The sequence below is a fragment of the Pseudorasbora parva genome, chromosome 6, assembly GCF_024679245.1.
Source record: "Pseudorasbora parva isolate DD20220531a chromosome 6, ASM2467924v1, whole genome shotgun sequence".
NCBI lineage: Eukaryota > Metazoa > Chordata > Actinopteri > Cypriniformes > Gobionidae > Pseudorasbora > Pseudorasbora parva.
Genome location: NC_090177.1, coordinates 21,216,637 through 21,241,454, shown reverse-complemented (window position 1 = coordinate 21,241,454; position 24,818 = coordinate 21,216,637). Strand labels below are relative to the sequence as shown.

The 24,818-nt window shown below is 38.3% G+C and overlaps 1 protein-coding gene across 2 annotated transcripts in view; it reads left to right on the top strand.

Annotated features, from left to right (window-relative positions):
• The first annotated feature begins 144 nt into the window (after positions 1 to 144).
• Positions 145 to 24,818, top strand: part of rbms2b (RNA binding motif, single stranded interacting protein 2b) — a 37,168-nt gene continuing 12,494 nt past the window's right edge. For both annotated transcript variants that reach the window (XM_067446133.1, XM_067446132.1), the window contains exons 1-4: positions 145 to 383; positions 15,794 to 15,960; positions 21,686 to 21,744; positions 22,452 to 22,543. In XM_067446133.1, coding sequence (XP_067302234.1) covers positions 312 to 383; positions 15,794 to 15,960; positions 21,686 to 21,744; positions 22,452 to 22,543 — 390 coding nt within the window. In that variant the 5' untranslated portion in view covers positions 145 to 311. The remainder of the gene's footprint in view (positions 384 to 15,793; positions 15,961 to 21,685; positions 21,745 to 22,451; positions 22,544 to 24,818) is intronic.

Sequence of the window (24,818 nt, the reverse complement as noted above, 5' to 3'; positions counted from 1 at the left end):
CCAAGCAAGTTCAAAAAGAGGTCTTTCAGTTGATTTCCTCCATTAGGATCCTTGTTTAAAAAAATAAATAAGATGAAACTAGAACTCTTATTAGTCATAAGAGAGTATATAGCTTGATATACAATGACAGAAAAGTCATTGCTTTTTTTCTACCTGTGTGCTAATGAACAGCAGAGCGGTGTGCGTGTGTGTGTGTGTGAGTGAGGAGAGCGACTCAATCTCTTCCACAGAATGTCCCCGGTGACGTCAGCTGACTGTTTTGGCTGCACTAGGCGCTCCGGACACAGCGCGCTGCTGCTGCTGCTGTAAAAATGCTGCTCTCTGTGCCGCCAAGGACAGGAATCAACCCATATAACGGCTATACCAGCAGAACCAGCAAAAAGGTAAAGCCCCGTTCATATGCGTTGGCGTCAAAGCGTTCGGGCCGGCGGAAAACGTTCATTTATGTCGCTTATCTCTCTGTTATGTGTGTAATTGCACGAGTGTGAGCTGCAGTGTCCTTGAAAGTGGAACCGTGAAAATATTGAAGTATCATCGCGTGATCGTGCCGGATAATATACCGCTGTTGAGTAAGATACGAAAGTGAGCTTGGATTAAAAAGTGGGCATCTTAATGTAGATTGATCTACTCTATTGGCTGGCTGAGAAGTCACAGACTGAACTTGCGGTCCGAAATATTCACGGATAGCTACTTATTTAAAGGGACGCAATGCTTGTGGATTCGTTGTAGTAAATCGGTATAGAAGACATTTATTTGGGATTCTCGAGGAAAATGGTTTGGCGAGGGGAAACGAAAATTAGTTTAACTTAAGTTTTACGTTGAGTCATTTGCCCCACCCCTATAAATCCCACTACTATGACGGGAAACATTTAGCTTTCGGATTGACTTTGCAGAGACAGAAAGTCAATGAATCCCACATAGGATGCCTTTGAATTATCAGCGTTATTATTTTTTGAGAGACAAAGCTTAGAATAAAAAATGCTTTTATAATATATTCATGACGCAGTTTATTTGTCAAAAGGAACGTTTGTCCGATATGACTGGGCTACTTGCCTACTAGAGTGGCTTGCATTGATTTATTAGAAAAACTAATATTATCAACAGAATTATTTTTTATGACCGATGGTATTGATAGTTTTTTATTTTTATGATTAAGTGTCTTCATATTCAGAAACTATTTTTAATTATAATTTTTGTTTTAGACACAAATAGCCTACATCTAATCAATAAAAACATAACATGCATTTAATACTATTTTTTATATTGATATATCTGATACAAACAACTATATTTACATTTTTGGTTAAACCAGTCAATTTCTACCTGACACATGCGGATGGTTCTGTGTAAGCCAGTTCATGTGCATTTATAGTTATATATAGGGCTACCATAATGAGCAAATCCAGTGAGCTTGCTTGCAGGCTTATTCAAAGCACTCCGTATTTATCTTCTGCAATATTCAATGTTTAAGATCATTATAATAGATGTATGAGAGAATTGTCATTGCAATTTAAAGGACAGCAAAAAGCAAAGAAAGACTTTTAACATGTTGATAATTTGATGAATTATTGCCTGGTAACTTTCTACCAGGGTCTCAGTGAGAATAGATAAATGGGAAGCAGTTTCTCTGAGATTGAGTGATATTGAGTACGATGGTCTATTTACTCATTAACAGTTTCCTAAGCGTACACTCTGTGATCTGATCCAGCTTGGCTCTCTAAATGTTATTTCAGCTTCACGCCCATGATCACGACAGAATCCAAGAACTACGCATAGATGCAGGCAGTTGTCTGACCCGGCTCACTGATTGTATATTACCTTGCAGTTTATGAAGAAATAAGAGAAGACCACTTTCAGTTCTTTTGTTATTAGAGTTAACCTTGGACTCCTTTTTTTTCCTTTTCAAAATAAACACTTTGCTTACAAGTGCTTACTCTAGAAAACATTGAACTGACTGACTGCCACCAGCCCAGCCGCTGAGCAGGCAGGTGTCCGAGCCCATGGTGCATCTCTTCTCAATAACTCGCACAGCAGGTCCTGGTTACCGTGTGCTGGGGGAGGAAGTGTAGGTAGTAGCTAGAAAGGAAGAAGCTGTGTTGGACAGGTGAGATCCATGTCCCTCTGCTATAAAGAAGACATAACTGAAAGGTTGTTGCCATGGAATGTATTGATATTATGCCATGTATCACCTCAGGGATGCCGGTGAAGATGGTAGACATAATTTTTGGAAGGGGTTTTAGGCAGATTTTAATTCAGGGCATCTGCTTGTAATGGAAAAATAAGCTGATGATGTCAGGTTGCCTCTTCACCTGCTGGAACGGCCTGGATGAAACAGTATTGGGTTTGTGTTGGGGCTATTGGCCAAAAGCCTAAATGCAGCCCTATTAGTTGAGCACGGAAAGCTGTTGTTGCTGCCAATGTAAGCCAAAAAGGAGAATGACAAGTCCAGTTTGGACAACAATTTCAGACCCATGAGGTTTCACTTGGAATATGTACTGGCCATAGTGTACTGGGAAGCTGTGGGAGCCCTCTATATCGATTTTTTTTTCTGTAGCTATGTTAAAATGAAGAGAGAGAATGTCATGTGTGGGCAAAACTACAAAAAAACAGTATTTCTGCAGTGGTACTGCAGCTCTTACAGAGTGTGGTCACTGAGACGTACCATGAACAGAGCGAAAATGCTAATCAAAAGCACTCATTCGTATGCGGGTCAAATTAAGATTTTTGACTTATCAGAAATACTGGTTAACCTATGATGTTTGTCTTGAACATGCCTGCATAGTATCAACACACCACTGTGTTGTGGAAAGTGCATAACATTTTCTGTCACTATTATGATGATTGTTTAATAAGGGTGCTGCATATACCGGAAATAAATGTAATTTCTTGTTGCAGTTTGGTAGTTTCTCAACTAGGGTATTTACATGAATGCATTTGGTAGATGCTTTTATCTGAACTGTACATTTTTATTTGTTCATGCATGTTCAGTTTGCTGGAAAACTACCCCAAGATCTTAGCGTCGCTAGCGCAATGCATGCTCTGTTTGAGCTTCAGGACAGAACCCAGAAGAAGTGCTTTTCCACAGCTCTTCGGTTTAAAATGTTACAAAACCAGTAACAATACTATTAATAATAATATTCACAGTTTATGAATTAAATTAGGGTGCATATGACCCTGACCATAACAATTATACCAATATATTTTACATCCTTATGCAAGGGTTAAAGTTAATATTTCTGGCAATGCAACATCACCTACAAGATACATATTTAATAATATTTTACTCATGGTCAATTTTTGTGCTTGGTGTGAATAAGCTCTGCAGAAAATGTAATTTGCCTATGAATTATCAAGGAAGGGACATACATTTTTTCCAGAATATTTGAATATTGAGAGTGTGCAGCCACTGGTCTCTAATTTCCTCCTTAAGTGCCCCAAACTTAGATAGGCTTCCTAAGCCCTGCAGGTCGGCTAAGCACTGGTGCACTGACTCACCCAACGGCTGTCAGCTTTGGTGGAATAAAATCCGCTGGAGAATGACACTCTGTGGGGTGGAAAAATGTTGCAAAATATAATTTTACACATGAATATTTGAAGAAATTTTCTTTGACCTTTCAGGTAAATATTATTAACATTTTACAAATGGAGTTACAAGTTTTTTGACTAGCAAATGTCAGACATATATGTTTGGTCCATCACTGGAACGGCTGTTAGTGCATTGCATTTATGTTTTCATCAACTTACAGTTTATAAAGTTTACTGTAGCTATCTGTTATTAAAGATAAAGTGCTACGCACAGGGTTTTAAAAACAATTCTGGCTATAAATTGAAGACAAATGCAACACTAAGACACTCTTCTCCGCTCCTCAAATACTCAAAACATTAGCCTTTATATATATTGATTTTTGAGTAAAGAAAATGCTGTACTTATTCAAAGAACCAGTTCTCTATTGACCTTTGCATTGCAAACAAACAGAGATGGTCCAAACTCCGTGCAGCATTTTATTCACGATAGAGGAGTGGTGGAGTTATGAGGTCTTACCCACCTTTTGCGGATCCAGTGGAATTATAAGGTTAAGCTCTCTTTAATACTTTTCATTGGTTAAATATTTGCAAAGCCCTAAGACCGACGTAAAGGGCTACCAATAGTAATTGGTGAAGTAATTAAGAAAAAAAACACTGTCAATGCTGGATGATGAAGGCATACTTCATCAAGATATACTTCAAACTATATCAAGAATAATCTAAAGTACTAATAGGCTACATTTTTTATAAACGGCAAACTTTGACTTTTAACCTTTGTAAAGTTTTAAATTGTAACAAAGTTTTAAACTAACATGTAAAGTTTTCTGCAAATTGTGTAATTCTAAAGTATTTAAATCACTCAGTAGTGCATGTAGATTCCTGGAGACAGAGTCTGTTTCTCTTGGTACCGCCACAGAAATGTGTGTTCACTCACACGCACGCACTTAGAAATTCTCCTTCACGGGATGGATCGCTGCTGAAAGACAGTTTTGAAAACCAAGCAGCCTAGACGGAGAGTCATTCCCCTCCTTCCCGCACTCTTGGCAGGGATGCAGATTGCTCAGATAAATGACCTAGAATTCCTGAAATTCCCATCTCAAACATTTTGCATGGATCCCGGGTTACTGGCCGTGACAAGAGTTATTTGTTAAGTTTCTTTCTTACCAAAGGATATTTTCTGACATTTCATATCAGAAGCTGAGAAAATTGTAATACAAGATGTAATCCTGATTTGTGTAGCTTGAAATGGGTGGAGAACTGAGGGATTTTTTGTTTTGGTGAAAAATGGCATATTTCACAAGAATCACATATGCGTGATTTATAGACCATGTCTCTATTCACATCTCTGGGGAAATGGGAGTGAGGGACAAAAATCTGTATTTCGGAGTATATTTGACCTCATACCGAATCTATATTCTCTATATATGCCGAGAATCCGTATTTGTAGTTAAATGTTCTTCTTCTTTTCTTTTTTTTTAAACATTACATACTATATCATTAAACAAACACACTTTTGAATATTTCTATTTAATCCAGACTCTAATATGTAATTGATTAATTTGACTAACTATATAAAAATAAAGAATTACATATTGCATTATGACCCAGAGTACTGGCCAAAAGTGATGTCTGGAAAGAGAATGGTTTGGCTATTTGTCTCTAAAAGTTTGATTAAACCATTGAAAAAATTAAATGTGATTTATATTTTTTTAATAAATTCAAATTTTGAGTTTATTGAAATTAAAAATTTGAGTTGATACAATGAAGGAAATTTGTTTAATAAATAAAAACTCAAAATATTATTGTATCTGAAGCACATAAAATATTTGATAAATCATGAAAATTGCACTATTGGGCATGTTTCACTGCGTCATCAGAAATAAAATACACACAATTACCCAATATGCTTACAAAATCTTAAAAAAATATTTTAATAAAGGTTGTCGAATCTCAAAAAAATATTGTTGTATTAACTCAAAATTTTAATTTCAATAAACTCAAAATTTTAAGGCAACCAGGTAACTTTTTTTCTAAATATTTTTTTACAGTATAGAGAAGAACAAAACACTAAACTTGTTAAAGGTATTTATCTAACAATGTTTGGCAAAAAGGGGTAAATTACAGCTAGGGGTTTTACTACAATATAATCTTTTTATGTTATAATATTTTGTTGGTTCTCTCTTGTTTTCGCTTGTGTTCATAATTTATTTGTTTGACAGCCTTGACAAAATTTGGCATGTTTCATTGCGTCATCACAGAAAACAATTAAAGCAAAACTACGCAATATGCTTACTAAATCTTTAACAGAATTTAAAAAATTTAATAAAAAGATGTCAGTGAAGATGTCACTTTTGATCACTACTTCATATGATATTATTATGTATTCTTAGAAATTGAAAACTAAAAAAAGAATTGTACTTAAACAAATAGGAAAAAAGTACAACCATTAGACTGTCATTGTATACCATAACTCATTTCAAACAATAATGGCATATAAAATGAATGAAAGTTATTTTCAATTGCTACTGTAGACCGCATTATGCTGCAATGTGTGCTGGTAGGTCATTAAATGTCCATATTCCCCAGCAAAACCCAAAGCACACCACAATTCTATAACCTATGCAGGTTGGAGTGGTAGACAGACCATTTATTTCCATTCACAGTCACACCTGGTGCCAGCCCTTTAGTGCCAGATCCCCTGCTAACCCATCCGAGCTGCTTACTGCCTCCTGTGACCTCTATTTCTGCAAGCCTTCCCAAGAGTCTGCCCTAGTGGCACTGCAATGGAGTAATCAAGAGAGGTGCAAACCCCGCCATGCTCTCATTACCACACTGCGCATATCTATGGAAATGAAGAGGCGGCCTATAGCCGCTTCCACTGCAGTGCTGTCCTCAAGTGCAAATAAGGGAAAACTCTCGGGTTTCATTATAGTGCAACTGAGATGTTCAAGGGCAGGTTTGCTGGTATTGATTAGTTGTTGACAAGGATTTGTTCTGCATTCAGGTACAATCTGAAGTAAACCGAGCAGTCGCAGCAGATGGAGCATGTGAGGATGGTCGTGATGCATGAATCACTGTCAGCATGGTTGTGGACTCGGAGGAATGTCTTCACCTAATATATCACATGCTTTGCATGAACAAGAATTAAAGCTGTAGGTTTAACAGATGTACTTGAATGGGAGCTGTTTGTGTAGAGTCCATATGGGTCACGGGAAGTCAGGAGAAACAAGGCATGCAAATATAGTTAAACAAGCCCTTTTAAAATGCATAGCTAAATTTCCTCCCCAGAATGCAAGCATAAAATGACCCATGATACAATTACACGTTTTTGTAACATTACTTGTTTAGTACATTTTAATGAGCTACAGTCTCTTGTTCTGCATTTACACTTACGTATTCCTCTGATAGCAAAGTTGAATTTTCAGCAGCCATTACATGTGTGTGTGTGTGTGCGTGCGTGTGCGTGTGCGTGTGTGTGTGTGTGTGTGCGCGTGCGTGCGTGCGTGCGTGCGTGTGTGTGTTTGCGTGTATGTGTTTTAGATCTAAAAAAAATATATCACAAACTTCCTTTTAGGGGGGGGGGTAGGGTTATTGTATAGAAATTATATAAAAACGGGAAAAAAATTATGCACATAGAAATTTTATAAACATTTACAAATATGTATGTTAAAGTAACCCGGTTTTTCTGGGTAAGAAAATCTGTTAATTAGAAAACAATATGGCTTTATTTGAACAACTATCTGGATATATGTCATTAGTGGGGGTTGTTATTTTTAGCATGTAGTGTTTGTGCGGGGAAGACGGGTGTTGTTAGGTGTGCAGCGCTGCTCAACCTTGAACAGTGTTGCAGGGCAGATGGGCTTAGTGGGGGGCAGCGGTTCAGTCATCTGTTTTCCCATGCAGAGGCAGAGTTAGCCGAGTAGAGCAGTCCTAATGAGACGGTGCTTTCTGACTGCACCCAGCACATGAGAGGGATTAGCGCTCAACGCTAACAAGCTCAGATCTCAATTAGACAGGCTTCTATAACTAAGTTCAACCGGCTCAAGAGGAGAGGAAAAGACAAGAGTCCTATATATGACATAACGTTTGTGCGGGCACTTCTGATTGTGCCCTCTCCCTTTTTTCCAACAATCTCAGCCAAACCAGTGAACTTGTGGCATGTATTAAACTGGCCCATTGTTCCCTGTCTGAGATTTGATTTCACAGGCTTGACTAATGAAATACTTCATCCTTGCCTGCCCCTCTGACTGATGAGGAGTTAATTAGAAAACTAACAGAACCTCTCAGGAGAGGGAAAGCCCCAGGCTCTGGACACAACAACAATCTGAGACATATTCTTTTTTTAAGAATCTGCTTGTTTTCGTAAACAAATTACACTTTAAAGAGATAGTTCACCTAAAAATGAAAATGCTGTCATTATTCACTCTCCCTCACTTCATTCCATACCTTGTTGGAATGATACCTTCATTCCATACCATACCTCTCCTTGAGCCTTATGATTTTTTCAACTTGAGAACCAAACTATTGAATCAGTGAAAAATGGATCAGTTGGATTCATGAATGAATCACTCCAGTGTCAGAAAGCTTTCAGATTTCATAAAATCCACTACGTTTGTGTGAGAAAAATACCCATATTTAAAACTTTATAAATTACAATAACTAGCTTCCGGCAGATAGCCGAACGCATTGATTTAAAGCGAAAGAATAACCCTAGACCCGTCGCATGACGTATTGGTGAACACGGAAGTACAGAGGATAGTGCAAAACAAAACACCGGCCATGACCTAGAAATCTAAAACGAGATTTTTTAATGAGAAACGTCAGAGGATTTCGATAAGTGAAGAGGGGCTTGAGTGTGTTGCCCAGCCCTATTTGTTTGAAGGCGTTAACTTGCGATACTTTTATACATTGTGTTAGGGGTTGCTTTTTTGTATTTGTGGGAAGTTTGGATCATTTTATGGACTCGGATCTTTGAATCTCGTTCAGAAAAATGAATCAATCTTTTTTTCAATTCGTTTAGTTTATCTCAGCAGAATATAATAAAAATGTCACATTAACACATATATTTCTTATGCAACAGTTGATCATATTTGGAGTAATAAATAAATTATAAGCTAATGCAGCCAAGGCCAAACTTTGAGAAATAAATTATTAATTAATTGCTTAGCTGGGTCTTAAGGCTATGCAGTCTGTTAGTTCACCTCACCTCCGAATCCGAGTCGTTCTTTCTTTTATCACATTCACATTTAATCACATCTGTTCCCTGGAAAGATTAGTACACCTCTCCTGTCTCCGTGTTTGAGTTGTTAGTTGCGTGATCAGTGTCTGATCTGGGCCGTGACAGCCTCATATGCAATGCATGCAGTCCCGGAAACAGAATTCATTAGTTCACCTCTCGAGTCTTCGGGTTCGAGACATTCGTTCACCAACTCACAGCCCCATAGGCTGAATGCAGAAACAGAAAAGATCCTTTACAAACTGATGTTATCTTGCGCATGCACGGTCAAACCAAAATTAAGTTAACGTTATTAGGGGCCAAGCACCGAAGGTGCGGAGGCACCTATTGAAATCGTTAGTGTTCCTATTATTATTATTCTGCTTCTTCTTCCGCCATAGGAGTCTCTGGCAGCCCATAGAACCGTATGGTAAAAAGTTGTGAAATTTGGCACACTCATAGAGGCCAGTCTGAGCTGTCATTTTAGTTTGTAATTAGGGGCCAAGCACCGAAGGTGCGGAGGCACCTATTGAAACCGTTGTCGCACTTTCTTCTTCCGCCATGGAGGTCTATGGCAGCCCATAGAACCGTTTGCGGGAAAGTTGTAACGATTTGACATTCTGATAGAGGGCAGTCCCAACATTAAATACACCAATTTTGGTGTCTCCAACTCAATCCCTCTAGCGCCACCACCTGTCCAAAGTTGCACTCATGTTTATGCTAATAACTTTTGAACCTTAAGGGCTAGAAACAAAATTCTTGTTTCCTCAGATTTCTGAGCTCCTGCCAATCCGAAAACACCCTATGACGTCATTTCCGACATTATATGTTTCCCGCCATTTTGAATTTCCCCAAAATCCTACTTTTGCGAACTCGTCCTAGACTGTTCGTCCGATTTGCACGAAAATTGAACCAGATCATCTTCAGCCAGTGTCGACAAAAAGTTATGGAATTCAAGTTGATTCGTCAAATCTTTTCCGTTAAACGCGCAAACAAATTTTACGTAGCGCTTGCAAAAACAGACGTATGGCTGTATCTCCGCAACGCTTTATCGTATTCAGACCAAACTTGGTACATGTCGGCACAAGCATGTCTTGAGGCAACCTGCTGCGTTTCGGCGCAGCGCCACCTACTGGCCCGGAGATAGGAAAAATGGCTATTTTTGCTTTTTTTTGCTGAACCGTTTGCCCAAAAATCACAAAAGTGGTCTCGTCAGATCCGAGACGTCATGCCGAGTCGACTGATGTCCAATTTTACCATGTCGGCCATTTTGGCTGTCGGCCATCTTGAATTATGTGCCAAAATGCTGTATTTTATGAACGCATGAACGGATTGTTACCAAACTCGGCATGGGTCATCACCACGATGCCCTGAAGTAGCCTGAGAAGTTTCGAAACAGCGCCACCTAGTTGAGATTTTTTTTAAAAAGTGCTTATAACTTTGGGTGTGGTTGACTTATTTTCACGGGACTCATCTCCTTAGACTCCTGAATCGTTGCCGAGTCCAACGATACCACACTTGCCAGGTTTTGGCGTATGGTTTGTGCACCGTTGTAATTTAGCGCTTTAAGAAAATTAGCCGATATCTTCGAAACCACTGGTCCGATCGAGACGAAACCAGCGTCAGAAGTTCGGAAACATAGGTCGCTAGGCACAGTCGTGAGGCCAAATCTCAAAATTTTGATAGTAAGGGGTAGTAAAATCCAATCAAAGTCAGGCGTCAGGCTGAAACCATATTGGAACTGTTCATTTCCCCATGATGCATCATTTTCCAGCTAAAACTGCTCGGGCAGACCAAACCGTAAGTCGTAGAGACTTGAAACTTTCAGGGCTGGTAGTACTCACAACCACTGCAGACGTCACCGAAGCCCGCCCCGATCGGCCTGACGGGGGCGCTACAGCGATCAAAAGTACGAAACGGCGGCCAAAAGTACGAAACGGCTCATAACTCCTCAACCGTAAGGCTTAGCCTCGAGTGTCTTATATTGCTGGAATCCTTGGCTCGAGTCGGACAAAATGCATATCTCGGATTTGCTCGCCCTTCAGGCGCCAATTTCGAGATATTTTAGGTTTTTTGTAAAACCTACTTTTGCAAATTACTCCCAGCTTATTTGACTGATCGGAACCAAACCACTGCAGAAATGTTCTCTGGAGAGAGTCTATCAATAATTATCAAAAAAAAAAAAAACATTTTGATTTATGGTTGCTAAGGGAAGCCAAAATGTTTGATGTGACCGGGACCTTATTTAATAAAATGGCTATAACTTGTGAACAAATCGAGATATTTCCACCAAATTAAGGTCACGTGTGAGTGAGATCAGTCTGAGATCACATGAAAAAAATCGCAACGATTGATCACTTGGTGGCGCTATAACAGGGGAAAAACTCATGAAACTGGCAATATACGCACCCAAACATTAGTCAGATGAAAATGGGCATTCATTGTCTTTATCCTTGGTGCCATGATAGTCGATGAGGACAATGGCGTATCACAAACAAAGCATACTTCATTGGCGCAATGCCCTGAAGGAGCCTGAGAATTTTCAAGCCAGTGTTTTTCATAGTATTCACCTCATTAGACTCCTGAATCCTTGCCGAGTCCAATAATACCAAACATTCCTGGTTTCACCTTATGGTTTGTAAAAAGGTGTACTTTAGCACCTAAAAAACCTTTGCGAATGTAGGAAACAGTTAGTCCAATTAAAACAAAACCACAATAGGAAATTCTGAATACTTACATAGGTCAATAGCTAAACAATAATGACCAAAACAAAGCCAAAATTTTGGAAGAAAAAAAAATCCAATCAATGCAGCCCATGCTCTCATAAATATATTTTGCTATAACTTTAAAAGAAAATTAGATATTTACAACAAATTTGACATATATTTATGGACCCCTTTGAGGACACCTAAAAAAGCTATGATATTATATTTTTCCTTAGTTAATTTACCCATGAATGCTCTTTCCCATCTATGATCTAAGTTTATTTGTTTATTTGGATCCCCATTAGCCAATACCTAGGCAGTGACTACTCTTCCTGAGGTCCCAAAAAGTAAAAAATACAAAACTACATTGAAGCTACAAGAGGAATAAAAGGGTCCTCGCAACTGTGCCACCACTACCTTGTGGTTGTAGGAACACAGAGCACGGTGGGCAATATGCATTTAAGTATATAAAAATAGGAGGACTATATCAATCATTTGTATTTGCCACACTTCCTGCTACTGGGCTGTATTCTGATCAGAGGGTGGACCTGTGCCAGGACATGACCAATGCATCCCTGAAATGTCTGAAGAGAGTGTGTCAATTAAACTCTGCCCTGTAAATGCAGACTCGAAAAGACATCCTTATAAACCTGTCTCCGGCACGACAACTCCAATCTATCAAATGATCTTACGAATATCTATTTATCTAATATGACTTCTGAACTGTAATGTTGCCAGTTTAAAAGGTAAAAAATAATCATACACTGTTATACGCAAAATAATAATCATACACTGTTTGTTCGTCGGCCAGAGGAGAACTGGCATCCCGACTTAGCCTGGTTTCTCCCAAGATTTTTTTATCTTCATCCTGGCCCTAAAGGATATTTGGTTCCTTGCCACCGTTGCCTTTGGCTTGGCTTGCTCAGTTGGGGACACCTAAATTTCAACTATATTACTGATCTGCCCGCATTGACACTACATGATAATTGAAATTAGCTGGATAACATCACCATTTTCAACAGAGCAGTTGTACATAATCTGTTGCATTATTTTCCTGTTAAAACTGTGAAGCTGCTTTGAAACTGGACTTGTTAAAAGTGCTATATAAATAAAGGCGACTTGACCAGCTAGTGGCACTATGAATAACTAAAATTTTGCCGAAACATCAGACTTTGTCAGGATACCACGGACACGTTCAACAAAACTCAAGATCTTTGAAATTTAACATCATTAAGTCTATTAACTATTAGACTGACCAAATATGATGTTGTTTTTGTTCAATCTTAATTAGTAGTTAATCACAATTTACTCTTGCCCACAGGTGACAATATAACTGACTAAATATTGACATGTAGACCACCATCAGTGCTCGGGCCCTAATTAAATCCACAACAATAAAATGAAACATACAAATCCCATTAAATGTCCCTTCCTTTTAAAACTCATTTTACTTCTTAAAATATGTAATATCTAATAGTAGTTAATTCTATATTTTCATTCCGATCGAGACGAAACCAGCGCCGGAAGTTCGGAAACATAGGTCGATAGCTATACACTAATTCCCAAATGTCAAAATATTGATAGTAAGGGGAAGTAAAATCCAATCAAAGTCAGGTGTCAGTCATTTTTTACGTGTTTTTTCATACAACTGTTTATAACTCCAAAACAAAATGAGATATTTTCACCAAACTCGACACACATATGTATGGGCTCACTCTGAGGACATATAAAAAATGGTAGGATTCTGCCTCTTGGTGGCGCTATAATAGAACAAAACATGAAATTCCCATTGACTTCAATGCAGTATTAGGGTATAAAATGCATATGCTATACTTTACGAATGCATTAGTGTATAATTACAAAACTCAGTATGTGTCTTCCGCTCTATGTCCTGAAGGTACTCAAAAAGTTTTCGGGCAACGCCACCTTGTGGTCAAAAGTTGTAATAAAGTGTACAAAAATGCTAATAACTTTTTATTAAATTAGCCTATTGCAATGAGACTGGTTATAAATCATTCTATGGCTCATGCCGAGAACATAGATACCAATTTTTCCCATATTTGGCAAACCTCTCTGCCCTCTATCTTGTTATTGGTTAAAAACCTACTTTTTCAAACTCGTCCTAGACCGTTTGTCCAATTTTCACCAAAATTAAATCGTCTCGTCTTCAGACCATGTGAACAAATAATTATGGATTTCGTGTTGATAGACAAAACAGTTGTCATATACCACAGCAACGCAGTTGAGCTCTGATGCAAAAACTACTCTTGAGGCCGTATCTCTGCAATGCTTTGACATATTGACACCAAACTTTGCATGTGTCATTGTCTCCTCAATCTGACTACACCACATCAGTTTAGTAACAGTGCCACCTATTGGTCGAAAATGATAAACCATTAAATCATTATTATTGACTGTATTTAAAATTGTACTGCTTTTTTGCCTAAAATCAAATTAATAATTCTTTAATGGCTCATTGTTGCAGTTGGTTTGACACTTCCAGCCATGCTGGCATGTCTTGTCTTCTACTTTGCGCTTGGCCCCGACAATTGCTGCTTGCAGCTATATTTTTAAATATGATTATTTTTCTCACACAAATGCAACACTTCCCTTCAGATGGCGTTTATTAACACCTAGAAGCCATGTGGATTACTTTTAAGATGGATAGATAAGGTTGATTTCAAAACAGAAATAGCCGTTCACTGCCATTATAATGCTTAGAAGAGCCAGGACATTTTTTAATATAACTCTGATTGTATTCGTCTGAAAGAACCTAAGATGACTTGATTGTGAGTAAATCATGGGCTAATTTTAAAATTTTGGGTGAACTATCCCTTTAAAGGTGTCACGAACTGGCTTTTTACATTTTTTATACTATTGTCGGAGTCAACTAATGACATTAGTGTGGTTTTTACATTCAAAACCATCATAAATAATAAGTAATAGGCTATTTTCTAGACTGGTTTTAAAGCTCTCTCCTGAACGCTGGGTTTTGATGGATGTGCCTCACTGGAGACTTGGAAGTAAACGGCCACGGCTAGGATTGGATAAGATTTGCATATTTAATGAGCTTCAGCTCCCCTGTCACATCTATGCCCCTGTCAGTTTAGTTCACATGAGGGATTGTTTTGAAAGCGGCGACCGAAATGATTCAAGTACGTCTTTATCAAACAAACACAATGATTTATTTCTTATCCACCCGCGATTGATTGGACTATTATTTTTGTATTACATAGCCCGCACAATCGTTCAATATAAGCGTGAACTGTTTGCACACACATACACGTGCGCAAGCACGCCCTTCAAATGTCGAGAGAGAGAATAGCAGAACAAGAAAGGAATATTACGAGAATCATAGGCCTGCCAACAGGCTTCCGTTTTGGTAGCCCGTCTGGAAAACACACAGCCATAGCTGGGATGTTGGGCTTTGCGAGCCCTGGCCCATGCGTGTCTGACTCCAGCATGCTAAAGGTGTGTTCTGTTAGATACGTACACATAAGCAAAAACATGTTTTACTCACCTAAGTGTGCTGCACCATTCCTCCTTTCGGATTCGATATATAAAAGAATAGCATTGTGAGATTTGTTTACAAACGATCCTGCAGTGAAATGAAGTGAACACACGTACATGTCTTCCCTTCGTCAGCTCACATTCAACCACACATTCCTAATATTAGGATCCGAAAGAAGCTTATGCAGCGACTGTGTTCTTCCACAACCAGGAATAGCGCAATATCTTGCTATCTTCTTCAGCATGTTTATTGCTGCTGGCTAGCATGATCCGATGAGTCGGTGGACGGGGCTACTGAATTACACGCGCTTATTATTCTGTAGAGGTGGTGTTTTGTCAGTTGATAACGTCAAGATGCAAACACAATCGTTTTCTGGGCCTGGTGTCTATCAAAGCTTTTCTTTGACTTAAAAGGATGTTTTTTTAGCTCTGAAACTTAGAGGATAATCTTATATTATCATGACCTTTTATATGTCAAAAGTTCAAGGGAAAGTTGATTTCTCAATTCATAACCCCTTTAAATCTTTCCTTTTGTGTTGCATGGGGAAAAAAATTATCAAATGGGTTTGGAATGACTGTGACACCCTTGTGAGCAATAATAACAGAATTTTAATTTCTGAGTGAACTAATTCTTTAAAGGTCAAGTATGTGGGAAAATATTCCTGTTAGCCTATAAAGAAATGTTGATATTGCAGTATTTAGCTTTGCATGCGTCAATAAGGGTTAGAAGAATATGAAAATGATTCACTACATCTGTAAAAGTCACAGGGGAAATTTGTACACACTCTGGAATTTTCATCTAATAGCATTGTATTGCATCTTATCTCTGTTTTCACAGCAGGCTTATGCGTCCTCCACCCAGCAGATGGCACCACCCAGTCCCAACACCACCACCAACAGTAATGGAAGCAGCAGTGCTGGGGACCAGCTGAGCAAAACCAACCTGTACATCCGTGGTCTCCATCCAGGAACCACAGACCAGGACCTGGTCAAACTCTGTCAACCGTGAGTGTCCTTTAGCGATCCTTATTTCATGTGGAAAAGAATTCATGATTAGGTATGGTGAAGGCAAGTAAGGTTCATAATCAGCAGTTTAAGAGGAGCTCAGGGTGTATAATAAGAGCAGAATATGCATTGAAAAACATGGGTTTGTGGGAAAGAAAAACTCAGAGTTCGAGCGTCCTAATTTGACCCTTCATGAGAAGGTTAGAAATGCACTGCTGGCAGATCATGTTGAAATTAATGCGAATTACTTAAAGTGTTTTTGGATGGGCTTATGCAGCATCTTGATTTAGTAGATGGTGTGTAAATCCCACATTTTCTATTCATGAAATGTTTTTGATATTTTTATAACATTTTGGTGCAATGCCTGAGGGGTGCTCGTTTTTCATCCTGGTATGTGTTTTGTTGGTAGATGGGGAATTCATCTTTTGAAATGAATGTCACTTTTTTACATTAGAGCCGTGCTTTCATGTTAGAGGACGTTTTGATGGAATGTAATGACACAAACTCAACAGAGGTTTGGGTTTCAAACAAAGCTCTTTTTCTGTTGACCGACTGCAGTGTTTCCAACAGCTAGGCATGACGGTTCCCTCTCCTCGCCTCTTTCCCTGCCTGCGCCTCACTTCCTTTTAGGGTTGATAAAAGTAAGGAAAGGTTTGAAGAGAGATCATTGCTTTTGCTTCTCCCACCTAGATGTTTCAAAATATACACAAAAATATATATGAATTATGAGATCGTCCTTTTAACATTAACAACACGGTACTTTCTGACTACTCAATTTTGTCACTTTTGTTAGTTTTAATCACTAAGTACATTTAAAATGGTTTGTTTTTACTTGTTTTTTGTGATATTTGTATTTGTAAATCTGCTGGTAAACAGCAATGCAGTGTTGTAATTGTTAACTAAAACTATTTTAAATGATTTATTAAATAATTGACAAAGCTACAATAAAATTTTGACTAAAATGAATGTAAATATTGACTAAAAAATAACAACTTAAACATTTATAAATGTTCACTTGGCAACTAACTAAGTTTAAAATTATATAAATTAAAACTAAATATAAATGTATAAAATATATATTACAAATGACAAAAGCACATCAATTACTAAACCCTAAACTGAAAATGTAAAAATGTGAGTCATTCAAAATATTAAAATAATTATAGAACTCTAAATGTTTTAGTTTATTGTATATTAAAAAAATTATCTTGTTTTTTTTATTTTTGTATCATGCTGCCAAAGCAAAAGTTAAAAAAAAACCTCATTATCTTTGATACCCAATTTGATGTGATTTATGTTTGGCAATACAAATATGTATCTTTTTGAGCTTTATTGAACTATATATCCCATTTTTAGAACAAAGGGCTTGTATATTTAAGTTGGTATACAAAGAAAGTGCACAGATTTGAGAAGTAGTGTTGGAGATTCTAAGAAACGGCTGAGATGAGGCTGCCCAGCCCTACAGGAAACTCTGAGCCCAGGGGGAAAGGGAAAGACAAACAAGGGCAACAGCTGGGAGGGAGAGGAGACGAAAAGTTGTTGGTGATGGGGGTGGGGAGAGAGAGAGAGAGAAAGAGAGAGTGAGAGAGTGAGAGAGTGAGAGAGTGAGAGAGAAAGAGAGAGTGAGAGAGTGAGAGAGTGAGAGAGTGAGAGAGAGAGAGAGAGAGAGAGAGAGAGAGAGAGAGATAAGAGTTAGTCAAATATATCAGGTGTTTCTTAGCAAAGAAGCTGTTACCTAAATGGAAAGCGAAAGAGCATATCACAAGCTGAATGGTTTCAGAACACTAAAGCTTGTTTTATGAAGGAAATGCTATGGATATCACGAGCAAAAGACAGCCACGTGTATATATCTAATTTAAGTGCAAAAGTGCCATTGTTCTGAATATCAGTGGTTCAGAAAAAAGCATGATCGCATCAGTGACATTGCTTCAATATACAAAAAGTTAAAGGGTTATTTCACACAAAAATGACAGTTTTGTCATTAATTACTTACCCTCATGTCGTTTGGCACCCGTAAGACCTCCGTTCATCTTCAGAACACAAATGAAGATATTTTTGTTGAAATCCGATGGCTCAGAAAGACCTCAATTGGCCACAATGTCATTTCCTCTCTCAAGACCCATAAAAGGCACTAAAGACGTCCAATCATCTCTCTTCGTGGTTCTACAATAATTTTATGAAGAAAAAAATAGTTTGAAAAAACAAAAACAAACTAAATAACGACTTTATTCAACTTGATTCTTGTCTTCCGTCTGGGCCTCTGACGTGAACTCACAAAGCACCACGACGCATGCGGGAGAATATGACCTGGAAGCAAGGAACTTTGTTTACAAGCAGAGGAAGACGCGCCATATCTAAGCTGCTGAATTCTACATTGATTGTGCTTTAGGTCTTGGCGTAGCGCTCAAAATGGTGCTAAAGTGTGCATTTCCTGGAAAAGTGCCTCATCAAACCGTGAAATGAAGGGCTCTACGTGGTGCTTTTTGAGTTCACATCAGAGGTCCAGACAGAAGACAAGAACTTGTCGAATAAAGCCGTTATTTAAATTGTAGAGCCACTGTAGTTAGATGGACTTTATAACAATGTCTTTAGTGCCTTTTATGGGTCTTGAGAGAGGAAATGACATTGGTGTCAATGGAGGCCTTTCTGAGCCATCGGATTTCAACAAAAATATCTTCATTTGTGTTCTGAAGATGAACATAGGGTTTCGAACGACATGAGGATGAGTAGCTAATGAGAGAATTAACATTTTTGAGTGAACTAACCCTTTAAAGTAGTAACTTACATTTTAGACAATATTGCTAGTTCATTTGTCTATTTTTAATCTACCAACAAAAATAGTTCCAAATGGAGAAAAAAACTAAATAAACATTGGTCCTTAATGATTCAGCGATTTTTGTTTTGACCAAATCAGTGGAGTGACATATTGTCACTTGTTTTGTTTCTGAATGAATCAGTGTTTTGAATGAATTAGTGGAGTGAATGATTCACTGTGTTTCATTTAAATTAATTAGAGTTACTGAAGCATTACAGAAGTAAAAACAGTAACAGAAACCTTTTCTTGAATTAATTTTTTAGTGCTAACTGCCTCAACAAGGCTGCAACAAGGTCAAATATGAGTACAAGTTACTAGTCAGGATACACTAAGTCCATAGTTTGCTTGACCATGATTCTTGGTTGGATCATCTCACACATGACTAACGGTCATTTCACCCCATAGGGGACATCAGGGATAAACAATACTAAATGCCTAACTAACCATACAGTCATGCATATTTAGGATGGCAAAATAAATAGGCTTTTGTAGAGGAGGAGAAAAGGCTTCCCTTATTTTTGTTATTAACGTCAATGGCAGTGGGTCCAATCAAATTATACCATGTTTTGTAAGCAGTATTTTATGTGTTACGTAAATGAGGATAATATTACAATTTAATTTGACCAGTTTTTGTTTCATGTTTTAGGCTGGTAAATCATACTTTTGATGCATTATCAATAGTGATACCCTTAAATAAATATATTAGACTCAAAAACATCAAAACCAAAGTTAAAGGTGCACTATGCAACTTTCCGTCCACTGGAGGGCGCCTATTCAAAACAAAGGTGTAGTTTGATGACGCCAAGTGTGAGCGCAGTATCTTGGGAAATGTGGTCATCACCTCACAGCCGGTGGAAAATAGGACTCGGGCAGATATAATGTTCATGGATGCAGTTATTAACATTACTGTAGTGTAAAACAGAGCAGGGCGAAGTGTTGTGGAGCTGATCACGGCCGCTGGAGTGATTGTTATACAAGCACACGGCTCGCGAGTACCGGGACTTTTATTATGATGGGATGAGACACAGTCGCCGCGTGCGCGCACTTCCGTTTTTTCCGGTCATGACTATAAGGTAAAGCCAGCAGCTTTGTTTATCATATTAGATACATTTAAGTGTGTTTAAAATTATGTTATGATGTTACTCTGTGCGTTCGCTCGGCGCTGATGTGACATAAGAGACCCCTCATAATATTAGGAATGTGTGATACTTCATTTATTTTTAATGAAGTTCCAGCTGGTGGGGAAGACTGAACGTTTGCTTCATTTCACTGCGGAATCGTTTGTAAACAAGTCTCAAGTGCTGGATTTGCAGACACAATGTTGTGCCTTCTATGTTGGATCCGACAGGAATGGTGCAACAAACTTATGCGAGTAAAACGTCTTTCTTATTATAATAGTACTAACAATAACAAAACGTACGCCTGTCGGCAGAAATTCTTTTTTGATCTGGGTGTGCGTGTGTGTGTGTGTGTGTGTGTGTGTGTGTGTGTGTGTGTGTGTGTGTGTGTGTGTGTGTGTGTGTGTGTGTGTGTGTGTGTGTGTGTGTGTGTGTGTGTGTGTGTGTGCGCGGTTCGCGCTTATATCGAACGATTGCTCGGGCCATGTAATACAATCGCGGGTGGATGAGAAATAAATCATTGTTTGTTTGACAAATACAAGTTGCATTTGCCACTTTCAAAATAATCTCTTCCTTTATGTGAACTGACAGGGGCATAGATATGACAGCAGCTGAGCTCATTAAATATGCAAATCTTTTCCAATCCTTGCCGTGGGCGTTTACTTCCAAGTCTCCCGTGCCTGCACATCCATCAAAACCCAGCGTTCAGGAGAGAGCTTCAAAACCAGTCTAGAAAATAGCCTATAACTTATTAGTTATGATGTTTTTGAATGTAAAAACCACACAAACGTCATTAGTTGACCTCAGACAACAGTATAAATAAAAGAAAAAAAGCCAGTGCATGACAACTTTAATATTTTGTTTGTTAATTTTAAATTTGCAGGGCAATGGGTTTCCACTTGCATGCGCCTGCGCTGTTTTATATATCTTAATTTTAATGAAAACATATGCTAGACAGACACATTTTATTTGATGCTTGAAGATGTCTTGTGACATTCCAAAAAAACTGCCATTTTTTTTATTCTATGTCCAGCATGAACAAGAACAACCGTTAAAGGGTTTGAAGGATTAAGTAAAAAACTCAAACTGTTTGGAAGGTTCTCATATTGCTTCCATCTATACTACAATTACACTATAGAGATTTAGTTCAATCATGTAGCTCAGTGTGAGGTGCCATGCACTGGCAGTAAGACCCATGAGGAGCCTGGCAGAGGGCATTGTTGGTTGATTGTTGTGGATTCCAGCCAGAGCTGTGCAGGGCAGACGAGGAGAACTCTCAGGTTACACTGCAAGCACATGCCTGGAGAGAGAACATCCTACCCCCCTTCCCGTCCCTCAAACACCCGCATGCCGCCAGTAATCCATAGAAGCGTACGCAATCCTACAGCTATATACCTGTATCATGCTGCGGCAATGCCTTTTCCTAAGATATGCAAAGCAGTTGGCCTATGAACACAATTCATAGAGCACTACCATTTGATCAGGGCTTCACCACACTGGCACCCTCATGAAGATTTCAAACAAATTATTTCTGAATATGGGGGCCCATTGATCAGCGCATTGTGAATTGGGCAGAGATGGTGCCCGCCGTTTATGGGTTTTTGTGCCCCTGCTGCTCGGCTGTTTCCGGCTTAGATTACACTGGCTCTTCCAAACTGTGTTTGACCCTATAAAATTTCAGACGCACATCAGCAAGTCTTCTAAGTTTGATTGTATTTATTAAAAGCAAGATGTTAAAAATCTGTTCATCTAAACCAAATGTTACTTTTTGTTCTTGTTTTGTAATGCACAGCTATGGAAAAATAGTGTCCACTAAGGCCATCCTTGACAAGACCACCAACAAGTGTAAAGGTAAGATGTAATATTTAAAGGGATATTTTTTCCCAAAAAGAGAAATATATTACTTATTCCCTATATTCCAAGTTTTCTGAAGTGACATTTCTGAGAAACAGACTGAAAATTAAGCTGATATTCATATAGAATCTTGCTTGAAAGCTTTGGCCACCATTCGCTTTCATTGTACGGAAAAGAGCAGGGCATTCTTCTAAATATCCTTTTGTGATCCACAGAAGAAAGAATGTCATACAGGTTTTAAAAGTCATGAGAATGAATAATCGAATTTCATTTTTGGGTGAACTGTTCCCTTTTAACTTGTGAGTGGTCTTTGAAAATACTTCATCTATTTTATCTCTAGCAAATGTGTGCTGATGTAACAGCAATGAGATTGATATTGCATAACCCTACATCTGTCAAATGGACCAATGCTATTACATTTGTGTGTGTGTGTGTGTGTGTGTGTGTGTGTGTGTGTGTGTGTGTGTGTGTGTGTGTGTGTGTGTGTGTGTGTGTGTGTGTGTGTGTGTGTGTGTGTGTGTGCGCGCGCATGGTTAACTTGGTCTGATAGCTCTTTTCTCACAGATTAGATTACCAGTGTGAGCTAAGGTGTAGAGGAGTGATAGGAACGCCATTGGCTTAACAACTAAACTTTAAGCAGTGATCACTGATCCTCTGTGTGTGTGTGTATGTGTGTGTGTGTGTGTGTGTGTGTGTGTGTTCAGGATATGGCTTTGTGGATTTCGACAGCCCGGCCTCTGCACAGAAAGCAGTGACAGCGCTTAAGGCCAGTGGAGTTCAGGCTCAGATGGCAAAGGTAAGAGTCAGTGACACTAAACACACTGTTCCTTAACTGCTCATACTTTCTGTAAACTTTCCTCATACTTGCTGTTGTGAGACACTTTGAAACGGCTTCAAACGAATTTTAAACACAAACATCAGTGTTGTTATTGCTAAGTTTTGGATTTGAACAGACCACTAAGCCAAAGTATTCAACTTTGGCTCATATTTCGTCCTGCTACATTTGTGCTACGGACATGAACGATGCTTCAAATCGTGCAGATTGATGAGGAAACGTGCTTTTCTTAACAGACTTTACATTTGTGGCTGGTAGATGATAAAATGGGTGAAACATTTCATGAATTTAGTTTGAAGGAGTACTTGCAATATCTAGGAACTAGAATATCATATACAAACTGATATTATATAATGGTGAAAAAAGTATACAATATTATACAGTAATTATATTGAGAAATGTATTATTACAATTTAGTATAATTCTATTTGAATATATTTTGAAATGTAATTTATTACTGTGATGCAAAAAAGCCTTTTTTTAATAGAATTCTTTTGTAAATGTTCGCTTTTGATCAATTTAGTGCATCCTTGCTGAATAAAGGTATTAATTAAAAAAAATTCTTACTGACCTCAAACTTTTGAATGGTATACAGCTTTATTAATCATAACAATTATGATTTTTGTCATAATCGTGAAGTCCTACAGAAGTGCACACTCATATGTGACCCTGGACCACGTCATAAGTCGCACGGTATATTTGTGGCAATAGCCAACAATACATTTTATGGTTCAAAAGATTTTTCTTTTATGCCAAAAATCATAAGGATATTAAGTAAATATCATACTCCATTAAGACATTTTGTAAATGTCCTACTGTAAATATATCTAAAATGTATTATTAGTAGTAATATGGACTGCTAAGGACTTCATTTGGACAACTTTAAAGGCAATATTCTCAATATTTAGGGTTTTTTTCACCCTCAGATTCCAGATTTTCAAATAGTTGTGTCTCAGCCAAATAATGTCCTATCCTAATCCTAACAAACCATACATCAGTGGAAAGCTTATTTATTCAGCTTTCAGATGTATAAAAATAAATAAAAAATGTGTCCTTTTTGACTGGTTTTGTGGTCCAGGGTCACATATTTGTGTAGTTTTAATATGATTCTTGGATAAGGTATCACTATAAAAAAATATTGCATATCTGATTCAAGGAGAAGCTAATTAATGTTGAAAGTAAATGGCGGCAATCACTTTAATGTAGGGCGGCTGATTATTTTACCACCATTGGCCTGTCTGTGGGTGTTGAGCCATGAAAATGGACCTGGTGTCCCCATTAGGCTCATGCAGGTCCACCATTGAGAGCAGTTCAAAGTAAGTGCCTGAGGAGTATTTGTCCCGTTCCTGCTCCTGCGTGGTGCTCCAGCTCTACAAAGAGTTTGTGTGTTCTCTCTTTCACCCATGGCTGAGTCACTGTCTGAGCAGCTTGGCTGGTAGTTCTGCACGCACTCCGCAGAGGACTGTGGCCCTGCAGGCCAGCACTGCTCCTGCCCTGGCCAACCACTCACAAAGCCCTGCTGTCACTCAGACCCTCCCACTGATTTCACATCCTTTTTATCAAGTTTATGTAGAACATTGCATAAATCTCACGGAAAAATATCAAGATCATTTCCTAAAGAAAAAAAACGTAATTTTTTCCTAAATGGTAATTATCATTAGATTGTCCTTCTGTGATGTGCTTTGTTTTTTTTAAATGTAAATCATCAAATTAAAGGGGGTATAATACATTTAAGTATGTTACCTTATCTATCTTTGCATTACAGTAAAAACATAATTGTATTGAGATGAGGGAGGTTTATTGTGCTTAATATCCCCAATACAAAAATGCAACAAAAGCAAGGTTGTTTTTCTTTAAAGGTCCCGTTCTTCGCGTGTTTTCGAAGCTTTGATTATGTTTACAGTGTGCAATATAACATGAGTTCATGTTTCGCGTGTTTAAACACAGTATTTTTCACACAATTTACTTATCTGAACACCGCTGTTTCCTCTGTCCTAAAAACGGCCTGATGATTTCCTTGTTCTATGAAGTCCCTCCTTCAGAAATACATAATGAGTTCTGATTGGGCCAGCGAAGCGCTGTTGCGAAGCCGTGTTGTGATTGGACAGCAGCTTAGCGCACTTTGCCCGGAAAGGTCCCGCCTCTTACCATAACGGGGAGATGCAAGCGCTGAATGCGCGCTCTTCTCCACGTGGGAGAGCAACAAGACCACGCCCCCTATTTTGCGTGTTCTTGT